This window comes from Podarcis liolepis (assembly GCF_965112155.1).
Source record: "Podarcis liolepis genome assembly, chromosome: 17".
NCBI classification, from domain to species: Eukaryota; Metazoa; Chordata; class Lepidosauria; order Squamata; family Lacertidae; genus Podarcis; species Podarcis liolepis.
The window spans coordinates 13,271,409-13,294,696 of record NC_139571.1 but is presented as its reverse complement, the minus strand read 5'-3'; the positions used below and the strand labels follow the sequence as shown (position 1 = coordinate 13,294,696).

General features: G+C 45.7%; 1 protein-coding gene and 1 long non-coding RNA gene across 4 annotated transcripts in view; one reads left to right on the top strand and one right to left on the bottom strand.

Annotated features, from left to right (window-relative positions):
- Window positions 1-3,687, top strand: part of VLDLR (very low density lipoprotein receptor) — a 31,820-nt gene extending 28,133 nt beyond the window's left edge. For both annotated transcript variants that reach the window (XM_083483365.1, XM_083483366.1), the window contains 3 exons: window positions 1,273-1,353; window positions 1,737-1,906; window positions 3,077-3,687. In XM_083483365.1, coding sequence (XP_083339491.1) covers window positions 1,273-1,353; window positions 1,737-1,906; window positions 3,077-3,112 — 287 coding nt within the window. In that variant the 3' untranslated portion in view covers window positions 3,113-3,687. The remainder of the gene's footprint in view (window positions 1-1,272; window positions 1,354-1,736; window positions 1,907-3,076) is intronic.
- The window catches only part of LOC310697133, a 237,521-nt gene that overhangs the window by 205,725 nt on the left and 8,508 nt on the right, over window positions 1-23,288 (bottom strand). Inside the window, exons 2-3 of one of the 2 annotated variants that reach the window (XR_014520942.1) lie at window positions 14,649-14,928; window positions 6,680-7,932 (exon numbers count right to left, since the gene is read on the bottom strand). This is a non-coding gene — a long non-coding RNA (uncharacterized lncRNA). Of the gene's footprint in view, window positions 1-6,353; window positions 7,933-14,648; window positions 14,929-23,288 lie in introns of those variants that run through there. The other variant, XR_014520943.1, reaches the window with a different exon arrangement.

Sequence of the window (23,288 nt, the reverse complement as noted above, 5' to 3'; positions counted from 1 at the left end):
CCAAATCGCAACCCGTGTGTGTGCAGACACAGGTTGCGAACGCTGCAGGTTGCAAATGTGCATCCCGCATGGATCACGTTCGCAACCCGAGAGTCAACTGTAATGCAAACACATTGGCATCTAAGAGACCAGCTAAGTAGTTCTGGGTATAAGCTTTCCTGTGCATGCACACTTCTTCAGATACCTTCTACCCAGAACTAACTTAGCTGGTCTCTACTGGACAACTTTTTTATTTTTTTTATTTCGTCTGCGTCAGACCAACATGGCTATCTACCTGAATCTATGGTCTGGATTGACTTCCTTTCCTTGATAAGGAAACAGCTGACAACAGGCATTATTCCTAGCAATTGCTGCAGTGTAAGAATAATCTAGGTTTACCCCCAAGCTGCAGACCTCAAGGGAGAGTGTGCAGACACTTAGAGGCCTCTAGACGCCCCTCTCCCAAGCAACAGTAACTTGGTCTTTTCTGTCCTAAGCTTCATGCTACCATTTCCCACTCAGAATTGTAATGCCCATTGGGTAGGCCTTGGAGCCTTCAGAGTTGATCCTTCTCTTACCTGAACTGGAATATCCCCTTCTGACTCTGGCCAGCAGAGCTATTGCACCAGGCAGTGATGCCATGATGCATTGGCCAATACCCTAAAACAAGGGGATTTGTGGCAGCGCACCTCAATTTTTTGAGTGGGAACCAGCTTGGCAAGCAGCTCATTTCTGTCGGAACCATGGGATGGAAAGCCAGCTGGCTTGGCCCCAGCCGGAACGTTTCCCTTCTCAGTCTTGCTGCTGCAAAGATCAATCAGTCATCCTCCTCAGACGTGCATCCACGACTCATTCTGCTGTGCATGCAAGAGCACACATTACTCAGCAGAGTAAACACACAACAGATCAGGCTCGAGGCAGGGATACTATACTAAACTACACATTTATTATACATAAATCAGGACACAGAAAAACATGGCCTTTCTCCTTGTCGTTCTTCTTGGGGAGAGAGAGAGAGAGAAAAAACAAAAGCAATACAGAGCGGATGTTCTGCTCACAGAACTCCAGCAATCTGTAAACAGATATGTGACATGTAACAATCTCGCATATCGGCAGCAAGGGTGGAATGGAATTTCCAACAATTTCCTCCACCAAAGTTCAGGAAACTTTTCTGCCTCCTCTAGAGTTTAAACTGTTTAGTAGACAAAGCTTTCTACCAGATGTGGGAACCTTTTAAAACACTTAACTGGGGTTGCACTTGGGAGTGAATGAAATGGCAGTTTTTCTTCCTAGGACAAAATCTAAGCAGTCCAGTTTCAGAAGAGCTTTCTTCATCCAGAAGTTCTTCAGCAGCATGGGCCATTCTTCCCGTATGTAAGTAGAAGACGTTGCCCTGAAATCATGCAAGGTGTTTTCACTGCACCTCCCTCCTGGTCAAGGGGTCAAGGGCCCACCCCCATGTTCAGGGAGAGGGCTGGGCCCCCTTAAAATTCCTTGGCAGCCTTGTGTGCATTCCATGGAGTGTGCTCATGTCACATGCACAAGTCACGGGGTGTGCGCATGACACGTCCACATGCTGACATCATGCACACATGCCCCACTGATGCCACGCGGCCGCAGCCCCCTCATTCGTGGGAGCAAGGGGGCACACGTGCTCCTTATGATGGCTGCATTCAACTTAGGCCACTGAAGGCTATTCAGCAGTCTGAGCTGGGCTAAGATGCTCCAGAGGAACGTCACCTTGCCATTTCTTTCAGTGTTGTTGACCATGGCGGCGGCAGGCAGCTACTTCATGTGGCGCAACTGGCAACACAAGAACATGAAAAGCATGAATTTTGACAATCCGGTGTACTTGAAAACGACGGAAGAAGACCTCTCTATAGACATCGGAAGACACAGCGCTTCAGTGGGCCACACATATCCAGCTGTAAGTGAAGGGAGTGGAACTGCAGAAGATAGTAAACATTAGGCACCAGAAATAAGTACTCCTAGAATGGTGAAGCAGAATATTGCATCACTTCCCTGTCATATCTGAAGCAGTGGTGCCATCAATGTGTTGTCCTCCTGACATGTTAGATCGTGACACGTATCATTCCCGGTCTGTGTGGCCCAGGGGTCAGGGATTATGGGAATGCAGGGCACTACAGTGGTACCTCAGGTTACAGACTCTGCTAACCCAGAAGTAATACCTCAGGTTAAGAACTTTACCTCAGGATGAGAACAGAAATCGCACGGCAGCGGTGCAGCAGCAGGAGGCCCCATTAGCTAAAGTGGTACTTCAGGTTAAGAACCGTTTAAGGTTAAGAACAGACCTCCAGAACAAATTAAGTTCGTAACCAGAGGTACTACTGTATAGTGACTGCTTTAAATGGATCCCAGCAACTCTTGAAAATCAGAATTTGTTTCAAGCCCTTAATCCAAATTGGTTCTTAAGGCTTAAATCTCAAACTAGCTTTGGTAACTGCATAGCAGAACTTTGGACGCGGCTGCCGATCCATCCATGGGCCAAGCACTGTCTGGGAATCCAGGAGCTCAGAAGGGGCCCTCGCTGGTTCTCGGCTGGTTTCCTCTGGAGGGAGACCTGCTGGGCTCAGTGAGGCTCACTTGCAGGTGGCCTGCATAGAATCACTTGCAAAGCAAACAGGTGGAAGGAGGCAGAAAATGGGAGGTCCCTTTGTGGATTTCTCCTTTGACTCCAGTGTAGACTTCTCCCCCTCTTCTAATCTTTATCTCAGTAGTCATCTTAAGTTTTATCTGTGGGGGAAAGAAGGAGCGATGGGAGGTGACCAGGGCACCATTGATACCCTTTGCCAAGGGTCTTGGGTTTTTGGAACCGGTTCTGTCTCAGCACCCACCTAAGTCATGTTTGAGGAGATGACTTTGCATTAGCTGCTAAAGTTGTGGCAGCTACTGGCTAGGAAGCTCTGTTGGCTCTGCGGCTAAGCAAAGCAGGGTGAGTATTGTGTGCTATTCCTGTCATACAAAGTTGAAAGCCAGGAGCATCTTGCGTTAAACACAAACCACGTGCTGCGTAAACTTCACTGCATGAAACGGGAGGGATTGCATTGTCACTAATCCTCGTTTCTCCTCCGAACAGATATCAGTCGTCAGCACAGACGATGACTTATCATGAAGGCAGCCATCTCCTAGTCTACTTTTGTTTTACACCATTTGGACAGAAGCCAGTGGCTGGACAGTTTTCCTTCCTGTCATGGGAGAGTGAAGATGGCACAAGCTCACAAACCATTTTCATACGAAGCTTGTCAACGTCTGTCCGCAGCAATTCAGCTTTTAAGTCACTGGTTACCTGTAACCCTTTTAATAAGTATTGCCACCGCTGGCCCTGTATAAAGCACTTTCCAAGAAGCCATAGGGAAGGAACAAGCGCTGCAAGAAGTACTTCCTGTAAATAATTGTACAGGCCCCTGTAAATTTTCCTGAGGATAGTCTATCAAGCACTTTGGAGAAGAAACACATTTCAATGTAAATTATTGTATAACTTTTTTTTCAATGGTTGGGCAATGGCAATAGGAGAAAACGGGTTACTCAGTCTAATTGCCAAAAATTTGTAAAATTTAACTTTTGTATGAATTGTGAATTTGTCCTCCCCGAACCACCTACAGGGGTGTGCAGAGGACAATTGCTCTGTATCAGAAAACCACTGTAAATTTCGACACTGAAATGACATTAAAGAGAAGCAAAGCTATAGACAGGGCTGGACGTGCCGTTTGCTTGATCCCACTGCTGACACATTCTGGACACCAGCTGAACTCGCTGGGGGAAGAGCTCCAGAACTTTGCTTGGAATGAAGGGAACACACGGAAATCTGAACGGCAGGGCTGCATGCAAATGGTGTAGCTCTCACCAGAAGCTGTGCAGGGTTGAGCAGCCCAGTTCACGCAGCCCTCACTTCCCCCCTCAGTTACCGTATTTTTTGCCCTATAGGACACACTTTTCCCCCTCCAAAAATGAAGGGGAAATGTGTGTGCGTCCTATGGGGCGAATGCAGACTTTTGCTGAAGCCTGGAGAGCGAGAGGGGTCGGTGCGCACCGACCCGCCTCGCTCTCCAGGCTTCAGGAAGCTCTGCGCAACCCTTGGCAGACCAGCGCAACCTGTATGCCGAAGCCTGGGGCGCGCTGAAGAGCGCGCCCCGAGCTTCGCGCAGCTCTCCGCAACCTCCGCAACGGGAAGTTGCGCTGGGCTCCCTAGGCTTGCGGATAGCAGCCTGTTCTGGGGTCGGGGGAAACTCGGGCTTCCCCCGCCCCAGCCCCACGCCTGGGGGGGAAATAATTTTTCCCCTTTATTTCCCCTCCCAAAAAACTAGGTGCACCCTATGGGCTGGTGTGCCCTATGGGGGAAAAATACGGTAATATCCTAACACTTGGCTTCAGCTGTTACCTTCCTGAGTCTGCCCAATGCCTTTCAACTTCTCTCTCAGCTACTCTCAAGAGGCAGTCCTTGGATATCAGAGGTGCTTATGGTGCCAATTGAGTGCTTGATTTATAAGCAGCTGAATATAATAATAATAATAAATATTTTTTTATTTATACCCCATCCATCTGGCTAGGCTTCCCCAGCCACTCTCTGCAGCTTCCAGCAAAATATTAAAATACAATAATCCATCAAATATTAAAAGCTTCCCTAAACAGGGCTGCCTTCAGGTGTCTTCTAAAAGCCAGATAGTTGTTTATTTCTTTGACATCTGGTGGGAGGGCATTCCATAGGGTGGGTGCCACCACCAAGAAGGCCCTCTGCCTGGTTCCCTGCAACTTCACTTCTCTCAGGGAGGGAACCGCCAGAAGGCCCTCAGAGCTTGACCTCAGTGTCCAGGCAGAACGATATGGTTGGGGACACTCCTTCATACACATAATACAGTCCCACCCACCCCCTACCTCCCAGTATGTGGAAATCACTTTTGTTTTGGGGGGTGGCCCCTTTTCCTTCCAAGCGGTAGGCCCACCACAACCCAGGTTGACTGTTGGATGTGTTGTTTTGAATCCCGTGACCCTCCAGCTATTGTTGGACTCCGTCTCCCCATCAGTCCCAACCAGCACAGCCAGTGGTCAGGCATGATGGGGGCTGTAGGTCAGTGATGCCTGGAGGGTCCCGGGGTCCCAATCCCTGCTCCAAAGGAAAGGACTGGGTTGCAGCAATACAGCTAACCTAGTCATACCTGATATTGAAGCAAAGGATGAGCTGGTGGTGGTGGTATATCTGCCCAACAGGACTGAACGTGGGTTTTAGTGAGTGATTCAGCATGTCTGGGAATAATGTCTCTTTCTACATAAGCAAAACACCAGGGAGAGGCTGTCTCTTGTGATAAGTCCTGATTTCTTATGGCAGGAAACAACTTGCCAGCACTCTCTGGTCATGGTGTTTTTGGAAGGGGTGTTCAAGGGATACATCAGGAACCAGGCAGCCTCTAGGTATGCCATTTTCATCCAAATTGCCCACAATCGCAGGAGTGCAAGTTCCACCTGCTCCGGTCAGTCTAAAGTTTGGCAGGATCCATCCCCCATTTCCTACAGCACTCCCCTCCACTGAGATCAGGTATCAGAAGTGCCCTTTCTGCTGCTTTAAATCCAGACTGCCCTCCTTTTCCCACGATTCTATGTCTAAGAGAAAGCTCTCAATTCGCTTTGCTCTCAAAAGATGTCTACAAATCACCAACGTTCTGAGTCAGCAGAATCTCCTTCCTGTTGTCATTGCAAAAGCTTCTAGAATTGTAAGGGAATTATGACCAGCCTGACACAGTTATGATATTGGCACGTCTTTGTGACGCTTGCTTCCATGTTGCATTTTCTATCCTCCTTAGTTTCCAAATGCCTTTTTGCAGAGCTCTGCCATCTGCTATGAGCCAAGTGTGGCAATTTCTCATCCCCTCAGGGAATAGTTTTTTCCTTCCAGTGCTGAATTTCAGAGGGTTACACATGCTTTCACCCTCTCCTGATACTTGATCTGTTGACATCTTGCCAACCAAGGTAAACAAATAATTGCCCATAACAGAAGTTGTTTGCAACAATACAGTGGTGCCTCACAAGACGAAAAGAATCCGTTCTGTGATTCTCTTCGTCTAGCGGTTTTTTCGTCTTGTGAAGCAAGCCCATTGACGGATTAGCGGATTAGCGCTATTAGCGGCTTTTAGCGGCTTATCGGCTTATCGGATCAGCTGATAAGCGGCTTAGCGGCTTAGAAAAGGGGGGGGAGAAAAAACCCCGCAGGAACTCGCAAGACATTTTCGTCTTGCGAAGCAAGCCCATAGGAGATTCGTTTTGCGAAGCACCTCCAAAACGGAAAACTCTTTCGTCTAGCGAGTTTTCCGTCTTGCGAGGCATTCGTCTTGCGGGGCACCACTGTACATTAAAATGCAGCCTTATGGTTGAAAGTGTTTTATTAGGGTTAGGATGTAGGCGGACACCATTTCCTTTGTGTTAAGAGTGGATTGTTCTTGGTCAAGCCTTTATAAATGGGTCTTCCTCCAGAATCTTGGCTTCTGTAAGCAGACTGCAAAGAGAGCCCTGTGCCAAACCTAAAAAGCTTAAAACAGCTGAGCCAAAGCCATGTAGAAGATGCAAAAGACATTAGTCTGATCTGATAGAGGGAAGTGTTTCTTGTCTCCAAGCACAGTGATTAGTTAGATGTAGATATTGGAAGCAAAACCTGCCTCAGCTGCCTCCATAAATATGTGTTTCGTAGTACCATATAGCAATCTGTATTCTAACTTGCATGGGTTAGAAACATGGAGGCTGTAATGAAGGGAAAACACACCTTGAGTTTGTTGCTTTCCCCTAGCAAACAGTTGGGAGTGGTGGGCTCTGCAACCGGGTCTGCAGTAGAGGGGGCTGGCTACAGTGGTACCTCAGGTTACATACGCTTCAGGGTACACACTCTGCTAACCTAGAAATAGTGCTTCAGGTTAAGAATTTTGCTTCAGGATGAGAACAGAAATCGTGCTCTGGCGGCAGCAGGAGGCCCCATTAGCTAAAGTGGTCCTTCAGGTTAAGAACAGTTTCAGGTTAAGAATGGACCTCTGGAACGAATTAAGTACTTAACCCGAGGTACCACTGTATTTTTATTTAGTGTTTATGTACAGAATCAAGCAAGGGAAGGGAACTTTTATCCCATGAGGCCATTTCCTCCCACCTTCGCATCATGCGTGGTGTCGAGCGATGGGTCTGTGGAGAGAGGACAGCTCACACAAAATCGGGAGCAAACACACTCCCAGTTGCACACTGGCAAGGCATGCTTGCTGCCCCTACCAACTGATACGTGCCCCTCGCCCTGTCACTTTGCCCCCATCCCTGGCAAAGAGAACTCCTGTCTCCAGCAAAGAAAATGTAACTCTCATTTCCTGTAGGTGGGGCAACATGCTTGCAGCGCTTTGACGTCTAACTATTCAGAGGCCTTAAAATTAAGATATTGTTATGCACTTTTAAATTAACAATGTGCTTGGCTACTTAAAGAATTAAAACCAGAGATTTGGTAAATGAAATGACTTGAACACACTTGACTATTATCTCATGTTGTGTAGAAGATCACCATTTGTTGGCATCTGCCTGTCTCGAGAGACAATGGAGTGCGTCTCCAAGGCTGAAGTCAAACTGCTGGAGAATCACAGCGCCTGCTGTGGCTGCAGAGACCGGGAACTCGTAACTGCTGCCTCCTGCGTTGCTTTTCCTGAAGGGACCTTTCTGGGGCACATGTCTGGGCAGTGTGTCTGGAGGTCCTCAGCTGCCCAGATGACAAGGCCTCTTCTCAGCCTTGCTGACGTGGTCCAAAGGAAAGCAGAGCAAAACGTTCTTCACCCGCTTGGCTGCAGGAAGGAGGCTTACAAGGTGCCATCAAACTGCCTTAGGGACTCTGCTCTGTGTAGGATTTAGCCTTTTCTTCTCCCAAAGATATTTCGAAAGGCAGCTGGTACAGCTGGTACAGATTTTTCCTTGGGTTTTAACCTGAAGAAAATCATCATTGTGGTCAGCATTGTGAAGTGCAGCATTATGGAAGAGTAAAGCATCAGACCGAATTGAGGATTATTTTAGATTCCTCCTGAAATGGGGGCAAAAACAGCAGATTAAAGGCTTGGGACATGCATATTTTTATGGTGGTTTTTTGTTGTTTTTTAATTACTGCCACAATTCTTCTGGGTAGTCTAGGAGGATATATAATTTGAAACTTGGCACCATCTGTTTTTGGGGAACTATAACTCCACAGAACGTGAGAATTTCTGTTTTGGCATTTCATGGATATCCATTCAACAATACTGATGTGCTGCAGAGCAGAAATAAAATACCTCAGTGCCTGTTGCTGGCTTCTGAGCTGCAGGAGGCTGAGGAAAGTGGCATCTCACAAACAGCTGTTCTAGGGCAAGTGATATTGAGCGCCATATGGACGCACACGCTTCACTATTAATCAAACGTATTCTTATCGAGAAGGACAGCGTTCTGCCCTGCTCTGTTGTATGATGATGTCTGGAATTCATTCATTCCCATTTAAACAAACAAGTCTAGTCCAGGGATATTCTGAAACGTGCAAGTGTTTAAGGGAACAAAACACCCCGGCCCACAGTGTGCTCTGAGAATGGAAATACCGTATTTTTCGCTCTATAAGACACACCAGACCACAAGACGCACCTAGTTTTTGGAGGAGGAAAACAAGAAAAAAAATATTCTGAATCTCAGAAGCCAGAACAGCAAGAGGGATCGCTGCACAGTGAAAGCAGCAATCCCTCTTGCTGTTCTGGCTTCTGGGATAGCTGTGCAGCCTGTATTCGCTCCATAAGACGCACACACATTTCCCCTTACTTTTTAGGTGGGAAAAAGTGAGTCTTATAGAGCAAAAAATACGGTACTTTCCTCTTTGCTTCTGTTTGCTTCTCTCCCATGCAGTCTCACTGACTCAATTTGATACAAGTTTCTTTATTGGTTAAAACTACTACTCCCCCCCCCCCCCATTCTGCAGCTCATTTTATAAAGTTCTTGGTAGCTATTATACAGAAGACATATCTGCTCCTAGGTTATTTTTCCTTGTAGTGGACTCTAGTTGCAACTGCTCTTTTCTGCCATAGATGGATGTGGTGGTTTTCTTAAACGTGCTGGGAGCATCGATTTAGGGCTGGCCGGCTACCAGTTTGTTGTTCTTGTCTTGTCCGATTCCTGAACCTAAAAACCAAGCCCAGATGCTCACTGTTCTCTGTCCACATTTAATGTAACATCACATACTTCAATGGCACCTTCTACAGGTCGGTGAAAATGGTGCAGTTAAAATCAGCTGGGGGAGGATAGATTTATTAACTGAATTATCCTAGCACTATTGCAATAAATTACTTGTGTTCTTTATAAGACTAGCTGTCTTCCCTGACCCTGTCATTCATTCTCCACTTTCCTGAGAATCCTGGTGATGTGGCCAAATGTTTGCAACCCTCTGGTTTTCTGACATGGTCTCCTGCCATGTTTAATAGCTGATTTATGTCTATTTTTCAGCACAGTAATAAAATGCAATTGCAGTGCCTGCCTTTCCAACTTGGGCAGTGCTCTGAGGCTTTTCAAGGCTACTTAAATTAAAGTTGTAATTTGATTAGATAAAGGCTTCTTCCTTACCCACTCTTCCCCCTTTACTGCTTTCTCTTGTTCATTGCAGCTGAGGAATTAGTGATTAATTGCTCCTTGGTCAGTCAACTTGAGTTCCTCATTGGAGAAGTGGCTTTGGTTACTGGTTTCCTTTCAGATAAGTTTTATTTTGCTATAAGAGAGGAAAAAATGCTATCAAATAAAAATTGATGGGGAAGAGAAAGCAAGTAATAAAAGCTGCATGTTGGCAACAGATGCTGACTAAGGGGCGGTAAATTATAAATCCCCCAAATGCACTAAATTAAAAGCAAAAAAATAATAATGGGCAGAATCTATAAGAAAGCTACTAATTAGCATTGCAGGGGAGCTTAGTTAAATGGGATTTGCGAGTGAACAATAAAAGGATTTTGGCCTTGGAAAACAGACTGCAGGATAAAATAGCACTATATGTAGTACTTTTTGAAACTACCATTTTAATTCTGCCATTAGGCAGCAGCAGCCAGGAGGTTGTTGTCACTGCTGCTGCAGCAAAACAAAACAAAAATTGCCTTGTGGGGTCCTCCTGCGCCACAAAGCACAGGTAAGTAGCAAGATTTGCCCAAGTACCGTATTTTTCGCTCCCTAAGACGCATTTTTGTAGTGGTTAAGAGCGGTAGTCTCGTAATCTGGGGAACCGGGTTCGCTTCCTCGCTCTTCCACATGCAGCTGCTGGGTGACCTTGGGCTAGTCACACTTCTCTGAAGTCTCTCAGCCCCACTCACCTCACAGAGTGTTTGTTGTGGGGAGGAAGGGAAAGGAGAATGTTAACCGCTTTGAGACTCCTTCGGGTAGTGATAAAGCGGGATATCAAATCCAAATTCTTCTTCTTCTTCTTCTTCTTTTTTCCCTCCTAAAAAGTAAGGGGAAATTTGTGTGCGTCTTATGGAGCGAATGCAGGGGGGAGGCAGGCAGGAAATGCCCCCAAGAGGGAGAAGGGACTGATGCGGCCAGTCAGTCCCTTCTCCCTCCTCGTAGAAAAGCCCACAGGAGCCACACGCTCCTGAAAGGGTGTGCGGCTCATGTGGGCTTTTGAGGGAGGTGGGGGTATTGCCATAGCCACGCACAGCCCCTCCAGCCAGGAGAGGCTGCACGCGGCTATGGCTTCTTTGCTCTTTGGGGATGGATCCCGCTCGCTGTCTTGGCTTCTTTGCTCTTTGGGGCTGGGGGGGGGAACCTGGGCTTCCTCTGGCAGCCCCAGAATCTCTGGGAGAAGTGGACAGGCTGCGTACAGATTTTTTCCCTTTATTTCCCCCTCTAAAAACTAGGTGCAGTGCGCCTTATGGTCCAGTGCGCCTTTTGGAGCGAAAAATACGGTAATTCTGGGGAGCCTGTCCAGAAACTCCCCAGCGATTGTGGGGGTGATCCTTCGCGTCCAGAAGCCTCCCGAGGTCAGAAATCTGTGCTGGCTAATCAGTTCCTTTGTCATCGCAGACCTTGTGCCTGGTAAAATCCCGCCGGCAGCAAGACCCGGCTGAACCGCTTTGCCGACTTACAGAGAGAGAGGCCAGCACTGAATCTGGATGTACTGTACCGACCTGACCATCTGTTGCCACATTAAAAGAGGCCGCAAAGAGCAAAATCTGCCACCGGGTTGCGGGGGGGGGGGGGGACAGTGCGCGACAGTATTTTAAAACCAGCAGGAATTTGTCAGGCTTTTGCTAATGCTGTGTTGCTGACGACGTGCCTGGATTTGGGCTTGAGAAGGTTGTGGTGCTGTGCTAAATATAGCCGCCTTTTCCTGCATGAGCCGCTCTAGTGACTGAAGCCACAGGGTTGCTGCTGCCTGGCAGACTTCCCTTTTATTTTTTAAAATAAGCCCACTGGCATGTTTTGCTTCTTAGCTGCTCATCGTCTCTTCCTGCATGGTTCTTCTGCTCCCTTCCTCCCATCCCCCCAAGCGGCACCATTTCAGCAGGTCTCTAAGATTTCCGATGAACGTGGGTGCATCATTAAGGACCTAAGAAACAGCAAGGAATCGCCAAGGAAATATTCAGCATTTTAGACTTTTAAGGCAGTGGGGTTTTTTAAGAAACGGTGTTGCACTAGGGTAGGGGGCCAGAGCTCACTTGTGGAGCTTTGTACCCCAATTTTGATCACAGATGACGGGAAAGACTGCTAGCTCTGACCTTGGAGAACCTGCTGTTACTCAATACAATACGATACAATACAATAATCTTTACTGTCATTGTCCCATACAGAACAACAAAATTGAAAAAAAAATCTACATAAGATATTCAAAACCAACAAGCATGCTATCCCAGCTATCCCAACCTGGTTAGCCCCCTAAAAACTCTGAGACCCCATTTTTAAAATAAAATATACTCCCATAGAGACTCCTTGTTGTTGTTGTTTAGACGTTTAGTCGTGTCTGACTCTTCGTGACCCCATGGACCAGAGCACGCCAGGCACTTCTGTCTTCCACTGCCTCCCGCAGTTTGGTCAAACTCATGCTGGTAGCTTCAAGAACACTATCCAACCATCTTGTCCTCTGTTGTCCCCTTCTCCTTGTGCCCTCCATCTTTCCCAACATCAGGGTCTTTTCCAGGGTGTCTTCTCTTCTCATGATGTGGCCAAAATATTAGAGTCTCAGCTTCAGGATCTGTCCTTCCAGTGAGCACTCAGGGCTGATTTCCTTCAGAATGGATCGGTTTGATCTTCTTGCAGTCCATGGGACTCTCAAGAGTCTCCTCCAGCACCATAATTCAAAAGCATCAATTCTTCAGCGATCAGCCTTCTTTATGGTCCAGCTCTCACTTCCATACATCACTACTGGAGAGACTCCTTATACTGCATTTAAAACCAAAATAGCATTTGGATAGAAACTGTTTCTCACTGTTTTTCACCAAGAGCTCAAGTGAATAAAATGGTTTTAACCTGATAACTTAAAGAGAAGAGGGAAGTGTGCCTATCCCTACACACACACACACACACACACACACACACACACACACTTTGTAGAGTTTGAGAAAAGCCAGAATATATTTAGTGAGTGCACAGGGAAAGAGACTGGACCCAGTGGCCCCTTGGTTCTTCCAACAGGACTTTTCTTTCAGTAGGGAACCTATGGCCCCATTGGACCCCCATCATCCCTAGTCATCATGGACCAATGGTCAAGGAAGGTTGAAGTTAAGTAGGAACAGCAGGAGAAAAATATCTAATGAGAAACAAGAACAACTTTAAAAAGTGAGAAGCAAAAAATGATTCCTCACCCCTTGGTAAGACAAGGTTTCAATGAAAACGAAGAATCTAACTGAACAAGCAATGTTGTTAGGTTCACTACATTTTAAATGATTCTCCCAAGCTCGGTTGGTCAGAGTGTGGTGCTGATATTACCAAGGTTGCAGGTTCAAACCTTGTATGCGACAGTTGCATATTTCTGCATTGAAGGGGTTGGACTGGATGGTGCTCAAGGTCCCTCACAACTCTATTATTCTAAGTTACAGGTGAAACTCGGAAAGGCATTGCTCTGTCTCATGTCTCTCATCTGTCTCTTGGCAATGCCCCATAGATTCTCTATGGGGTTCAGGTCAGGTGAGTTTGCTGGCCAATCAAGCACAGTAATCCCATGGGCACTGAACCAGGTTTTGGTACTTTGGGCAGTGTGGGCAGGTGCCAAAGTCCTGCTGGAAAATGAAGTCAGCATCCCCATAAAGCTCGTCTGTGGAAGGAAGCATGAAGTGCTCCAAAATCTCCTGGTAGATGGCTCTGTTGACCCTGGACTGATGACATGGCTCCCCAAATCAACACAGACTGTGGAAACTTCACACCGGACTTCAAGCATCGGGCATTGTGTGCCTCCCCATTCTTCCTCCAGACTCTGGGTCTTTGGTTTCCAAATGAGATGCAAAAGCTGCTCTCATCAGAAAAGAGATTTGGAAAGCCATGTCATCAGCTGGTGTTGGTCCACTGTGGTTCATCAGCTGTACGCCATGATCATCACAATTATAACAAATAAAGGCTTGACATATCTCGCTTTGCAAGTCATGAGTCTATCTCATATATTAGTTTCACCTTTTAAGTTGAATTACTGAAATAAATGAACTTTTCAACGATATTCTACTTTTCCAAGTGTCACCTGTATTTGCTGTATTTTAAGCTTCGCTGCCCAAATCAAGCATCTTCTGACATTCCCTCAGTGTTCAAGAGAAGCCTAGTTGGCAACCAAACTGCTTGTGCTGGACAAAGACGGCAACTGCCAACAGAATCTTGGCCTTGGGCTTCCTTTGGGCTCTAAAATCACGAGGAATAGAGGCTGGCATTAAATATTGAGAGCTTTTGACTGGCAGGCATTGCATTCATCTTCCAGCATGTCTCCTGTCTCCTTGCTCGGATGCCTTGCTGTGCTCGTTTCTTGTTTTAGAACCTGAAGACAATCTCCTTCCCATGTGATGGGCCAACGTGTTTCTTGGATCTCGGCCAATGCATTGACCTGTTATAAGAAGCCTCCACAACCATCACTGACACTTCTTCTTTATCCATCTCATTGCTGCCCTCTGACCTTTCTCCCTTCACACATTTTCTTCAAAATGCCTCTGTTTATGCCTCTGTAAACTCACAGAAGTGGACAGCAATGGCTCCATAGCAGCTCTCAACCTTCGCTTTTTAGAGTATGCAGCACTTAAAAAAACAAAGACCCAGAATTGTGGTCCAGTAAGAAGCAGAAGAAGAAGGGTGGTGCTGTGGGTTAAACCCCAGAGCCTAGGACTTGCCGATCAGAAGGTCGGCGGTTTGAATTCCTGTGACAGGGTGAGCTTCCCTGCAGCTCTTGTTGCTCAGTCCCTGCTCCTGCCAACCTAGCAGTTCAAAAGCACCTCAAAGTGCAAGTAGATAAATAGGTACCGCTGCAGCGGGAAGGCAAACGGCATTTCCATGTGCTTCTCTGGTTCACCAGAAGCGGCTTAGTCATGCTGGTCACGTGACCCAGAAACTGTACGCCGGCTCCCTCGGCCAGTAAAGTGAGATGAGCGCCGTAATCCCAGAGTCTGTCACGACTGGACCTAATGGTCAGAGGTCCCTTTACCTTTACCTTTAAGAAGCAGATGGAATAAGAAAAGATCCCTTACTTTCCTGTATAAATGGCATTGGATTCAGCTGCAAGCCCCCTTGGAGGAAACAGATTATCCGGACCTATGTTAGCAGAGATTTAGGACTGAGTTTGGTGAGGAATCAGCCTTGGTCACCCTGGCAGGTGACCTCCTTCAAGGGAGAGGTGGGAGAGGGCCACACGAAGGCTGGCTTGGAGATCTCTCAGCGGCTTTTGATGCCATGGACCACAGCATCTTCCTGGGCCCTCTCTGTGGGTTGGGAGTTGGAGGCCCCATGTTGCAGCAGTTCAGCTCCTACCTGTATGACCAGCACCAGAAAACAGCCTTGAGAGACATGTCTACCTCTTGTCTACATCTTGGCAGTTTCCCTGTGACATGCCACCAAGTTTGATTCTGTCCCCGCTGCTATTCAACATCTGTATGAAGCAGCCATTGGGCGTTGGGGGCACAGTGTTATCTGTATCAGTTTGCACCCCCCCCCCAAAAAAACCCCTGCACAATAATCCACCAGCATTTTAGTGTGTGTTACTCCTAGCATACCAATTTTTATTCAGTTTTGCCTAATATACACATTTTTACAAGTACAGTGGTACCTCCGGTTGCGGACGGAATCCATTCCAGACGATTGGCCGGATCACGGTGTTTTCGCAACTGGAGAGACCACTTCTGCGTGCACACATGCGGCAGTAGAGCACTTCTGCGCATGCGTGTGCAGCAAAAACCTGGAAATATACTTCTGGGTTTGCCGCTTACATATCCTGAAGTTTAACATAACCGGAGGGATACATAAGCGGAGGTACCACTGTAATTTTACCTAATGTTTTTGAGGGTGTTATTTTAACCAATCTATGCATTTTTGTACACATTATTCAGTTGAGTGACTGCACTGCAAAATTCAGGCCAGTGTGAATTTTGAAGGATAGCTCCTTCTTTATGTGTTGCTTTAGAAAGTGCAAATTGCATTAAAATGTGAATTAGATTGAATTTATTCCCCACTGCTAATGATGTATTTCCAAACACATTTGTCTTTGTATAATTTATGGGTTTAGGACGCGGGTGGCGCTGTGGGTTAGACCACAGAGCCTAGGGCTTGCCGATCAGAAGGTCGGCAGTTCGAATCCCCGCGACGGGGTGAGCTCCCGTTGCTCGGTCCCTGCTCCTGCCAACCTAGCAGTTCAAAAGCACGTCAAAGTGCAAGTAGATAAATAGGTACTGCTCTGGTGGGAAGGTAAACGGCGTTTCCGTGCACTGCTCTGGTTCGCCAGAAGCGGCTTAGTCATGCTGGCCACATGACCCGGAAGCTGTACGCCGGCTCCCTCGGCCAATAAAGCGAGATGAGCGCCGCAACCCCAGAGTCGGCCACAACTGAACCTAATGGTCAGGGGTCCCTTTAAGGTAAAGGTAAAGGTAAAGGTACCCCTGCCCGTATGGGCCAGTCGTGTCCGACTCTAGGGTTGTGTGCTCATCTCACTCTAGAGGCTGTGAGCCGGCGCCGTCCGAAGACACTTCCGGGTCACGTGGCCAGCGTGACGAAGCTGCTGCTGGCGAGCCAGCACCAGCGCAGCACACGGAAACGCCGTTTACCTTCCCGCTATAAAGCAGTCCCTATTTATCTACTTGCACTTAAGAGTGCTTTCAGGGGTCCCTTTACCTTTACCTAATTTATAGGTTTAGATCTATACATAAATTTTTAGGTGTGCATTTTTTTAATGCAATATACGAAACAGCTCCCAGGTTTGATTCCTGCTGTGATTATTGTGAATTGAACAAAATAGACTTTTGAAATTCAGCTTGTAATTCCATTGTATTTCTTAGAAGAGAGTATTACTTTTTTTTAAAATGCACCCCATGCAGTTTGAACCATTCTAGTGTTGCTGTAATATAAGGGCTGTGTAATACTTTAATTTGTACAAGAGATATATTATGTAAATGAGATCCTCATGACCTCTGGAATAGACTTCTTTGTTCCCTCATATTACAAAGTGAGTCATTAAAATGTCACTTAAATTTTACAGCATGCACTTCCTGTCTTGTTTAATTATAAGAAATTTGGTTGAGTGTTCTGCGTGGGGTACAATGCAACCTTGTACAACAGGCAATTCTAGATTCAACTCTAAAAGGTCTGGAGAACATCAGGCTCATTGCCTAACCATTTAATCTGCTTGATTTGATAGGAGTTTAGGAAATCATCGAAGCTTTAAGGCCATTACCTATAAAGCAGAACCATACATAAAATTTCCCTAGAATTTCATAGAATTGTAGCGTTGGAAGTTATCACGAGGGTCATCGGGTCCAGTGCAGGATTCTTTTGCCCAATGTGGGGCTTGAACCCGCAACTCTGAGATGAGGAGTCTCCTACTCTACTGACTCTCAAAGGAAGGAAGGAAATTTCCATGTGCCTGAAGGCACTGAAAACAAATCTGTCATTTGAGATGTTAGTGACTTAGAAGAACGGGGATGGAATCATGGGGAAGAGGCATAGGGGTTGCCCCCCAAGGTTGAAAATGCTGTTCTAGTTTATTGTTCTAGCATCTCAGATTTAATCAATGGAAGACAGCGCTATTCACAAGCTGATTTCTGGATTTCTCAGTGCACTTTAAGGTTTCCCCCCCAAATCACTCCCTACAGAACACTGAATATAGGTTTCTTAATCTCTTCCAGTATAGTTGAGAAATGGGGCAGCGTATAAGCAAGTTTATTTAGCTTGAAGGTTCTTTATTCACTGGGAAGCTAAACGAAATGTACTTCTTTTTATTTAAAGTAAAACAATTAGAACGGTAGATCAAAGATTACATTTATATTAACATCCAAGTTAAATTTCAGATTCATAAAATGAATAAATGGTAGCCAAGGTGGGTTTTTTTAGAATTTGATCTTTCTTTCAGGATTTGCTTAATTAATAATAATAATAATAATAATAATAATAATAATAATAATAATAATAATAATAATATTTTTTATAAAAAAATATTATTTATACCCATCTGGCTGGGTTTCATTTGGTTTGGTTTGTCTTGGCAAGTTTCCAAATTTCGATTCTTTCCATTAATAAATTCTGGATCAACTTTTGTTCTTTTTGTTCCATTCCATCCAAAAGCTAAGGACAATATTCAGTGGATTAAAGTTAAAGTTTAGTCATGACTAATTACAAATGAAATCTATTTTTATTTTATTTTCAGAATTTTTCACTATATAAGTAAACAGTAGCTTTGAATTGGGCACACCTTCAACTAATAATAATAATAATAATAATAATAATAATAATAATAATAATAGTTTATTATTTATATCCCGCCCATCTGGCTGGGTTTCCCCAGCCAGATGGGCAGCTTCCAACAAAATATTAAAACACAATATGCCATTTCTATCCCTGGTGGGTGAAGACCAGCTGAAGAAAGATATTTTTCACAACCAGAGCTGTGCTTTCCGAGCAGCCCTGTGCATACACAGCTGGAGCAAAAGATAATCCTGTACTTATACACAGTCTAATAATTTACTTATCCTGTTCGTGTAGCAATTTCAATCAGCTGTGCCAGTGATGACCTTTGCATGCTACTTTCTGCTGCTTTCCCCCATTTTACAAACTGGAGCCGAGTTTGAGCCTCCCTCGTGGTGCTCACAAAGCCGCACCAGTGAAATCTCGCCAGAAACCAGTGGTGCTGCTGCTGCTGCTGGCGCCACTTCTCTGCCGGGTGGGGCCAGCAGTGGAGCGAGCTGATCAGGCGTCTGGGGCAGGGCCAGCCGGGGCAGGATGCTCTGTGGGGTCTCCGAGGAGTCTGCCTGCCTCCAGACTCTCACTGCCTCTCACATTCGAGAGCCAGTGTGGTGTAGTGGTTAAGAGTGGTAGTCTCGTAATCTGGGGAACCGGGTTCGCGTCTCCGCTCCTCCACATGCAGCTGCTGGGTGACCTTGGGCCAATCACACTTCTGTGAAGTCTCTCAGCCCCACTCACCTCACAGAGTGTTTGTTGTGGGGGAGGAAGGGAAAGGAGAATGTTAGCCGCTTTGAGACTCCTTAAAGGGAGGGAAAGGCGGGATATCAAATCCAAACTCTTCTTCTTCTTCCTCCCACTCAGCCATCCTACAGCTGAGGGGGAGGAAGCGGGCAGAAAGTATGGGGCAGCATGGAGCCTGCGGGTGCCCAAGCCACTGCGTCACTCCCAGGAGAGATGCATGGCTCAGGCACACTTCAGGTCCTGCGGTGAGTGCTGCCCAGCATTTTGTCACCCCTCTCAGAGATGGCACTCGGAGTGGCCTGGCCCCACTGCACCCCCCTTCCTCTGCCCCTGGTGGGGTTCCCATGACTTCACTGCCTCTTTGGCTTCTTCCGCCTGAGGCGGCTGCTTCACTCAGTCTCCATGGGTAGCCCAGCCCTGTTTCCCACCTCTCTGCACTTGGGCTGATAAACACTGTACATTTAAAAATAAAATAAAATAAATTATTAGTATTTTCCACACAACAACAACACGAAAGATATTTAAAAGTAGCAATACACAACACACAAAAATCAACATTCAAAAACTAAAGAAAGCAACAACAACGCTGTACATTTAAAGCCCAGTTCAAGCATCCTGCAAACTGTCGTTTCTTTTTTAAAAATATTTTTCATTGATTTTCTTTTCTCAGGACAAATATCCAATATCATTACTTAACATTCTTTTTCCTCTTTTAAAAATATTATTTTTATTAGTTTTTTTTAACATATCATTTTCAACAGTAATTAAACATACTTTTACATCTTATTCAAATTTTTGACTTCCTTCAATCCTGTCTGAAAATTTTCCAATCTAATCTCTCAGTATGCATTTCTTATCTTCCCTATTACATTTCAAACTCATAACCAATATCTCTATCTTTTTCTACTTTGTAACACTACGTATATTTCTCCTTACAAAACTTCTTGTAGTCCTACTAGCGTAATTTGTTGATTGCAGTTGCTCTTCAAATAATTAATACACTTCTTCCAATCTTCTGTAAATCTCTGGTCCCACAGGTTTCGAATCCTTCCTGTCATTTTGTCCAATTCTGCATTAATTTCGTCTGCCATTCTTCTTTCGTCGGAATTTCTTCTTATTTCCATTTCTGGGCTAACAATACTCTTGCTGCATTAACATTCATTTTCCAATTTCCCCCCCTCCCTGTTGACTTCCCCCAACTTCCATTTCTGATTTATTACATCAAATGTTACATTCTGTTCTTTGTACATAATACTATGTTATCACCTGTTATATTTCTTGTTCTCGCAAACTGTCATTCTTAAGGGTGTTAGGAATTGCAGAGCTGAGGTGTCAACTGCATTTCCCAAGATTCTTTGCAGGAGAAGTCACATGCTTTCAACGTGTGGTGTGTGCAAAGCCCTGGCGTAAGGGAGGAAGCCCTCCTCGTCTGACAAGGCGATGCAGCTTGCCTGGAGGTAATTTGTCTGGCATGGTCTCCTGTTATCTTTCGGGTTTAAATAAAAATGTCTCATCCGTGGCTCAACAGCGTTGCCATAGAAACATCTTGGTGGAGTGATGGCTGGAGTAGACAGAGGCAAGACATGCCAGGGGAGCAAAGTGATGGGGAGACAGAGACAGCAGAACAGACCTCTCACTGGCTGGCGAAGAGAAAGGACATTTAGTGGCCTTGCAGGACCAGGCAGTTTTCCAAGTGGTTTAGACCTCACTTTGGGCATGGCTTGCTTTTTCAAGCAGTGGCATAGCAAGGTCAGGTGGTACCCGGGGCGGAAAATTTCTTGTCATCCTCCCCCCATACACACTCATTGAAATCTAGCTGGACTCCCAAGAGACTGTGATCTACTCACAGTATAAAATGACTGGCTGTGATCTACCCATTGTCATTGCCAGTTGTTGTTCAGGGGAGGGGGTTGGCCAAAGTTGTTGAGCTTTTTGGGGGTTACAGGATTTGGGTCCTGAGTAGAGGAAGCTTGTGCTTCTTTCCTTCCCTCCACCCTCTGCTTGTTTGCTCGCCTGCCTCCTTCCCGTCCTCTCCCCGCCTGCCTCCTCCAGCAGCCCAGGTGCGCGGTGCTGTCAAAACGAAGAGGGGAAGGCTGCCAGCAAAGCGGCGCAGCTCCCCCTCTTCCCCCGATGGCTTGGGGTAACAGGGAGTCACGGGCAGGTGGCACGCCGCATGTCACGCCCCTCGGAAATGACACCCAGGAAATGTAATGAAAATGATGTATAGATGGTATATCACTCCGGTTAAGTTACCAAAAATGTATAAATCTAGCAGTAAATGTTGGAAATGTAAAGAAAAAGAGGGAGCATTCTATCATATGTGGTGGGAATGCAAAAAGGTGAAATGTTTCTGGGAGATGATATACAATGAGTTGAAAAAAATGTTGAAATATACGTTTATAAAGAAACCAGAAGCATTCCTACTGGGAATGGTGGGAAGTGATATAAACAAAAAAGAATGTAAACTTTTTTTATATGCAGTAACAGCAGCTAGAATATTATTAGCCCAGAAATGGAAGCAAGAAGAATTGCTGACGATCGAAGAATGGACTATGCAGTTGATGGACTATGCAAAATTAGATAAATTAACAGGAAGGATCCGAAACCGACGGGACAAGAAATTTACCGAAGACTGGAGTAAATTTATGAACTATATGAAAAGTATTTGTGATGATCAAACGACGTTTGTAGGTTTGCAAGAAGTTCTGTGAGGAGTATTGTTAGAAATATTGTAAAATTAGAGAAGGGGAGGTGATATGTTAAGAGAGGTAAAGACAATATAAAATGAAGTAATGCATATAAAGTGATTAAGACGGAAGGTCAGCGGAGGTGCTGAGGGAAGTCCAAAAAGACAGTATTTGTAATAATTTGTGTGGTACGTTTTATAAATTGTATGTCAAAATTAATAAAAATGTATTTTTTTAAAAAAAGGAAATGACACCCAGGGGGGTCCGCACTCACCGCCCCCACCTTGCTCTGCCCCTGTTTTCAAGCTGCCACTGGAAAATGTAATCTGAAGCCCCCTTGTTCCTAAGACAGCATATGTTGGGTACTACTTGACTTTCCCAGGTGGGGTCCCAAAGGCCACCCAGATAGGCCCGAGGTGCCCTGTCTCTGACACAGGTAACTGCTGCCTGCACCTGTGAAATTCTCCTTGCCACCTGTCAGGATGCAAAGAGCCCGGAAAGCCAACTCTGCTCCAGGTCAAGCTCTGTCGGGCCATAGGAGTTGAGGCATCAGTGCTATTGGCTGCCAAGAGGATTTAAACACACATTAGATGCCAATACCTGGAGGAATGTGTGGCTAAACAGGGGTAGTCCACAGCTGGCCGGCCGAGGCAACTGCTTCAGGTGGCAAAAGCTCTCAAGGCAGCAGACCTGCAGCCACCAGCACAGATTTGGGCCAAATTCACACCACAAATCGCACAAGATCTTGCCCAAATGGGGTGACGTGTTGCCTGAAATTGGCACTGGTGCCAGGGCCAATGCCAGCAGGTATGGCAGCAGAAGGTGGCGCTTCCTGTTTCGCCTCAGTGAAACAGAACACGCTGCCCCTGGAGCAGCATGAAAAACTTGGAAAGATATATTTAGTGAATAGACCTGGCCTGCCGAACACAAGCAGTCTTAAAAGGATGGTTAACATAAGCTAAAAATAGCTTGCAGAACTTTTGGACGCAATATATGTTCCAAAACCTCTGCAAGGATTATTGTTATTAGCTAATGTTGATGTTTCAGCACAGCCCGTCTGAACCCTTCCTCACCCCTGTTAGCTATAACTTGTCATGGAGCAAATATTGACAAGTGAGAGCATTATTACTTATCCTTAAAGCATTGCAGTCAACCATCAATCCGTTTAAAGGTCGTACTCTGGTGCTGCCGGAGACATAAATAAATATTTGTACAGCTCTGGTATTAAACCTATTACACAGCAAGGTGCTCTTACTATAGTCTGTGCATATCGTGCCAATAACGAATGCCAAGTACTGGTCAAAATCACTGCAGTTTTCCATAATAAGTTGCGGTGGAGGGGGGGGGGATGATGGCTGAAAAGCGAGAGAGATTTGGTCTCTGAGAATGCACCATCACAAATGTCCATTCTACATGCGCAAACAATTATTCAAATGGGAAATGGACAGCTTAAGGAGGGGGCTGGTTCTAAGAAAGAAAATATCTGAATACAGTGGTACTTCAGGTTACATACGCTTCAGGTTACAGACTCCGCTAACCCAGAAATAGTGCTTCAGGTTAAGAAATTTGCTTCAGGATGAGAACAGAAATCATGCTCCGGCGGCACAGCAGCAGCAGAAGGCCCCATTAGCCAAAGTGGTGCTTCAGGTTAAGAACAGTTTCAGGTTAAGAATGGACCTCCGGAATGAATTAAGTACTTAACCCGAGGTACCACTGTGCACACGAGCAGAAGCAGAGGCAGACCTGAGCCATAGAACCCAAGGACCCCTCGCTCCCGCAATAAAATATTTGAGGAGACCGAGGCGCCCCCCGTTGATGGGCACTGCCATTCCAATGAGGTGTCTGTGAGCAACCTCTTGTGATCAATCGCTCTATTTGATCGGAATGCTTTCCCCTGATCTGCCACCTATGGTTCTGGGAGTTGTAGGGAGGGGCTGCTTATAGTTGGAATGGTTTGTTATTAATTTATTATTATTATTATTATTATTATTATTATTATTATTATTATTATTATTA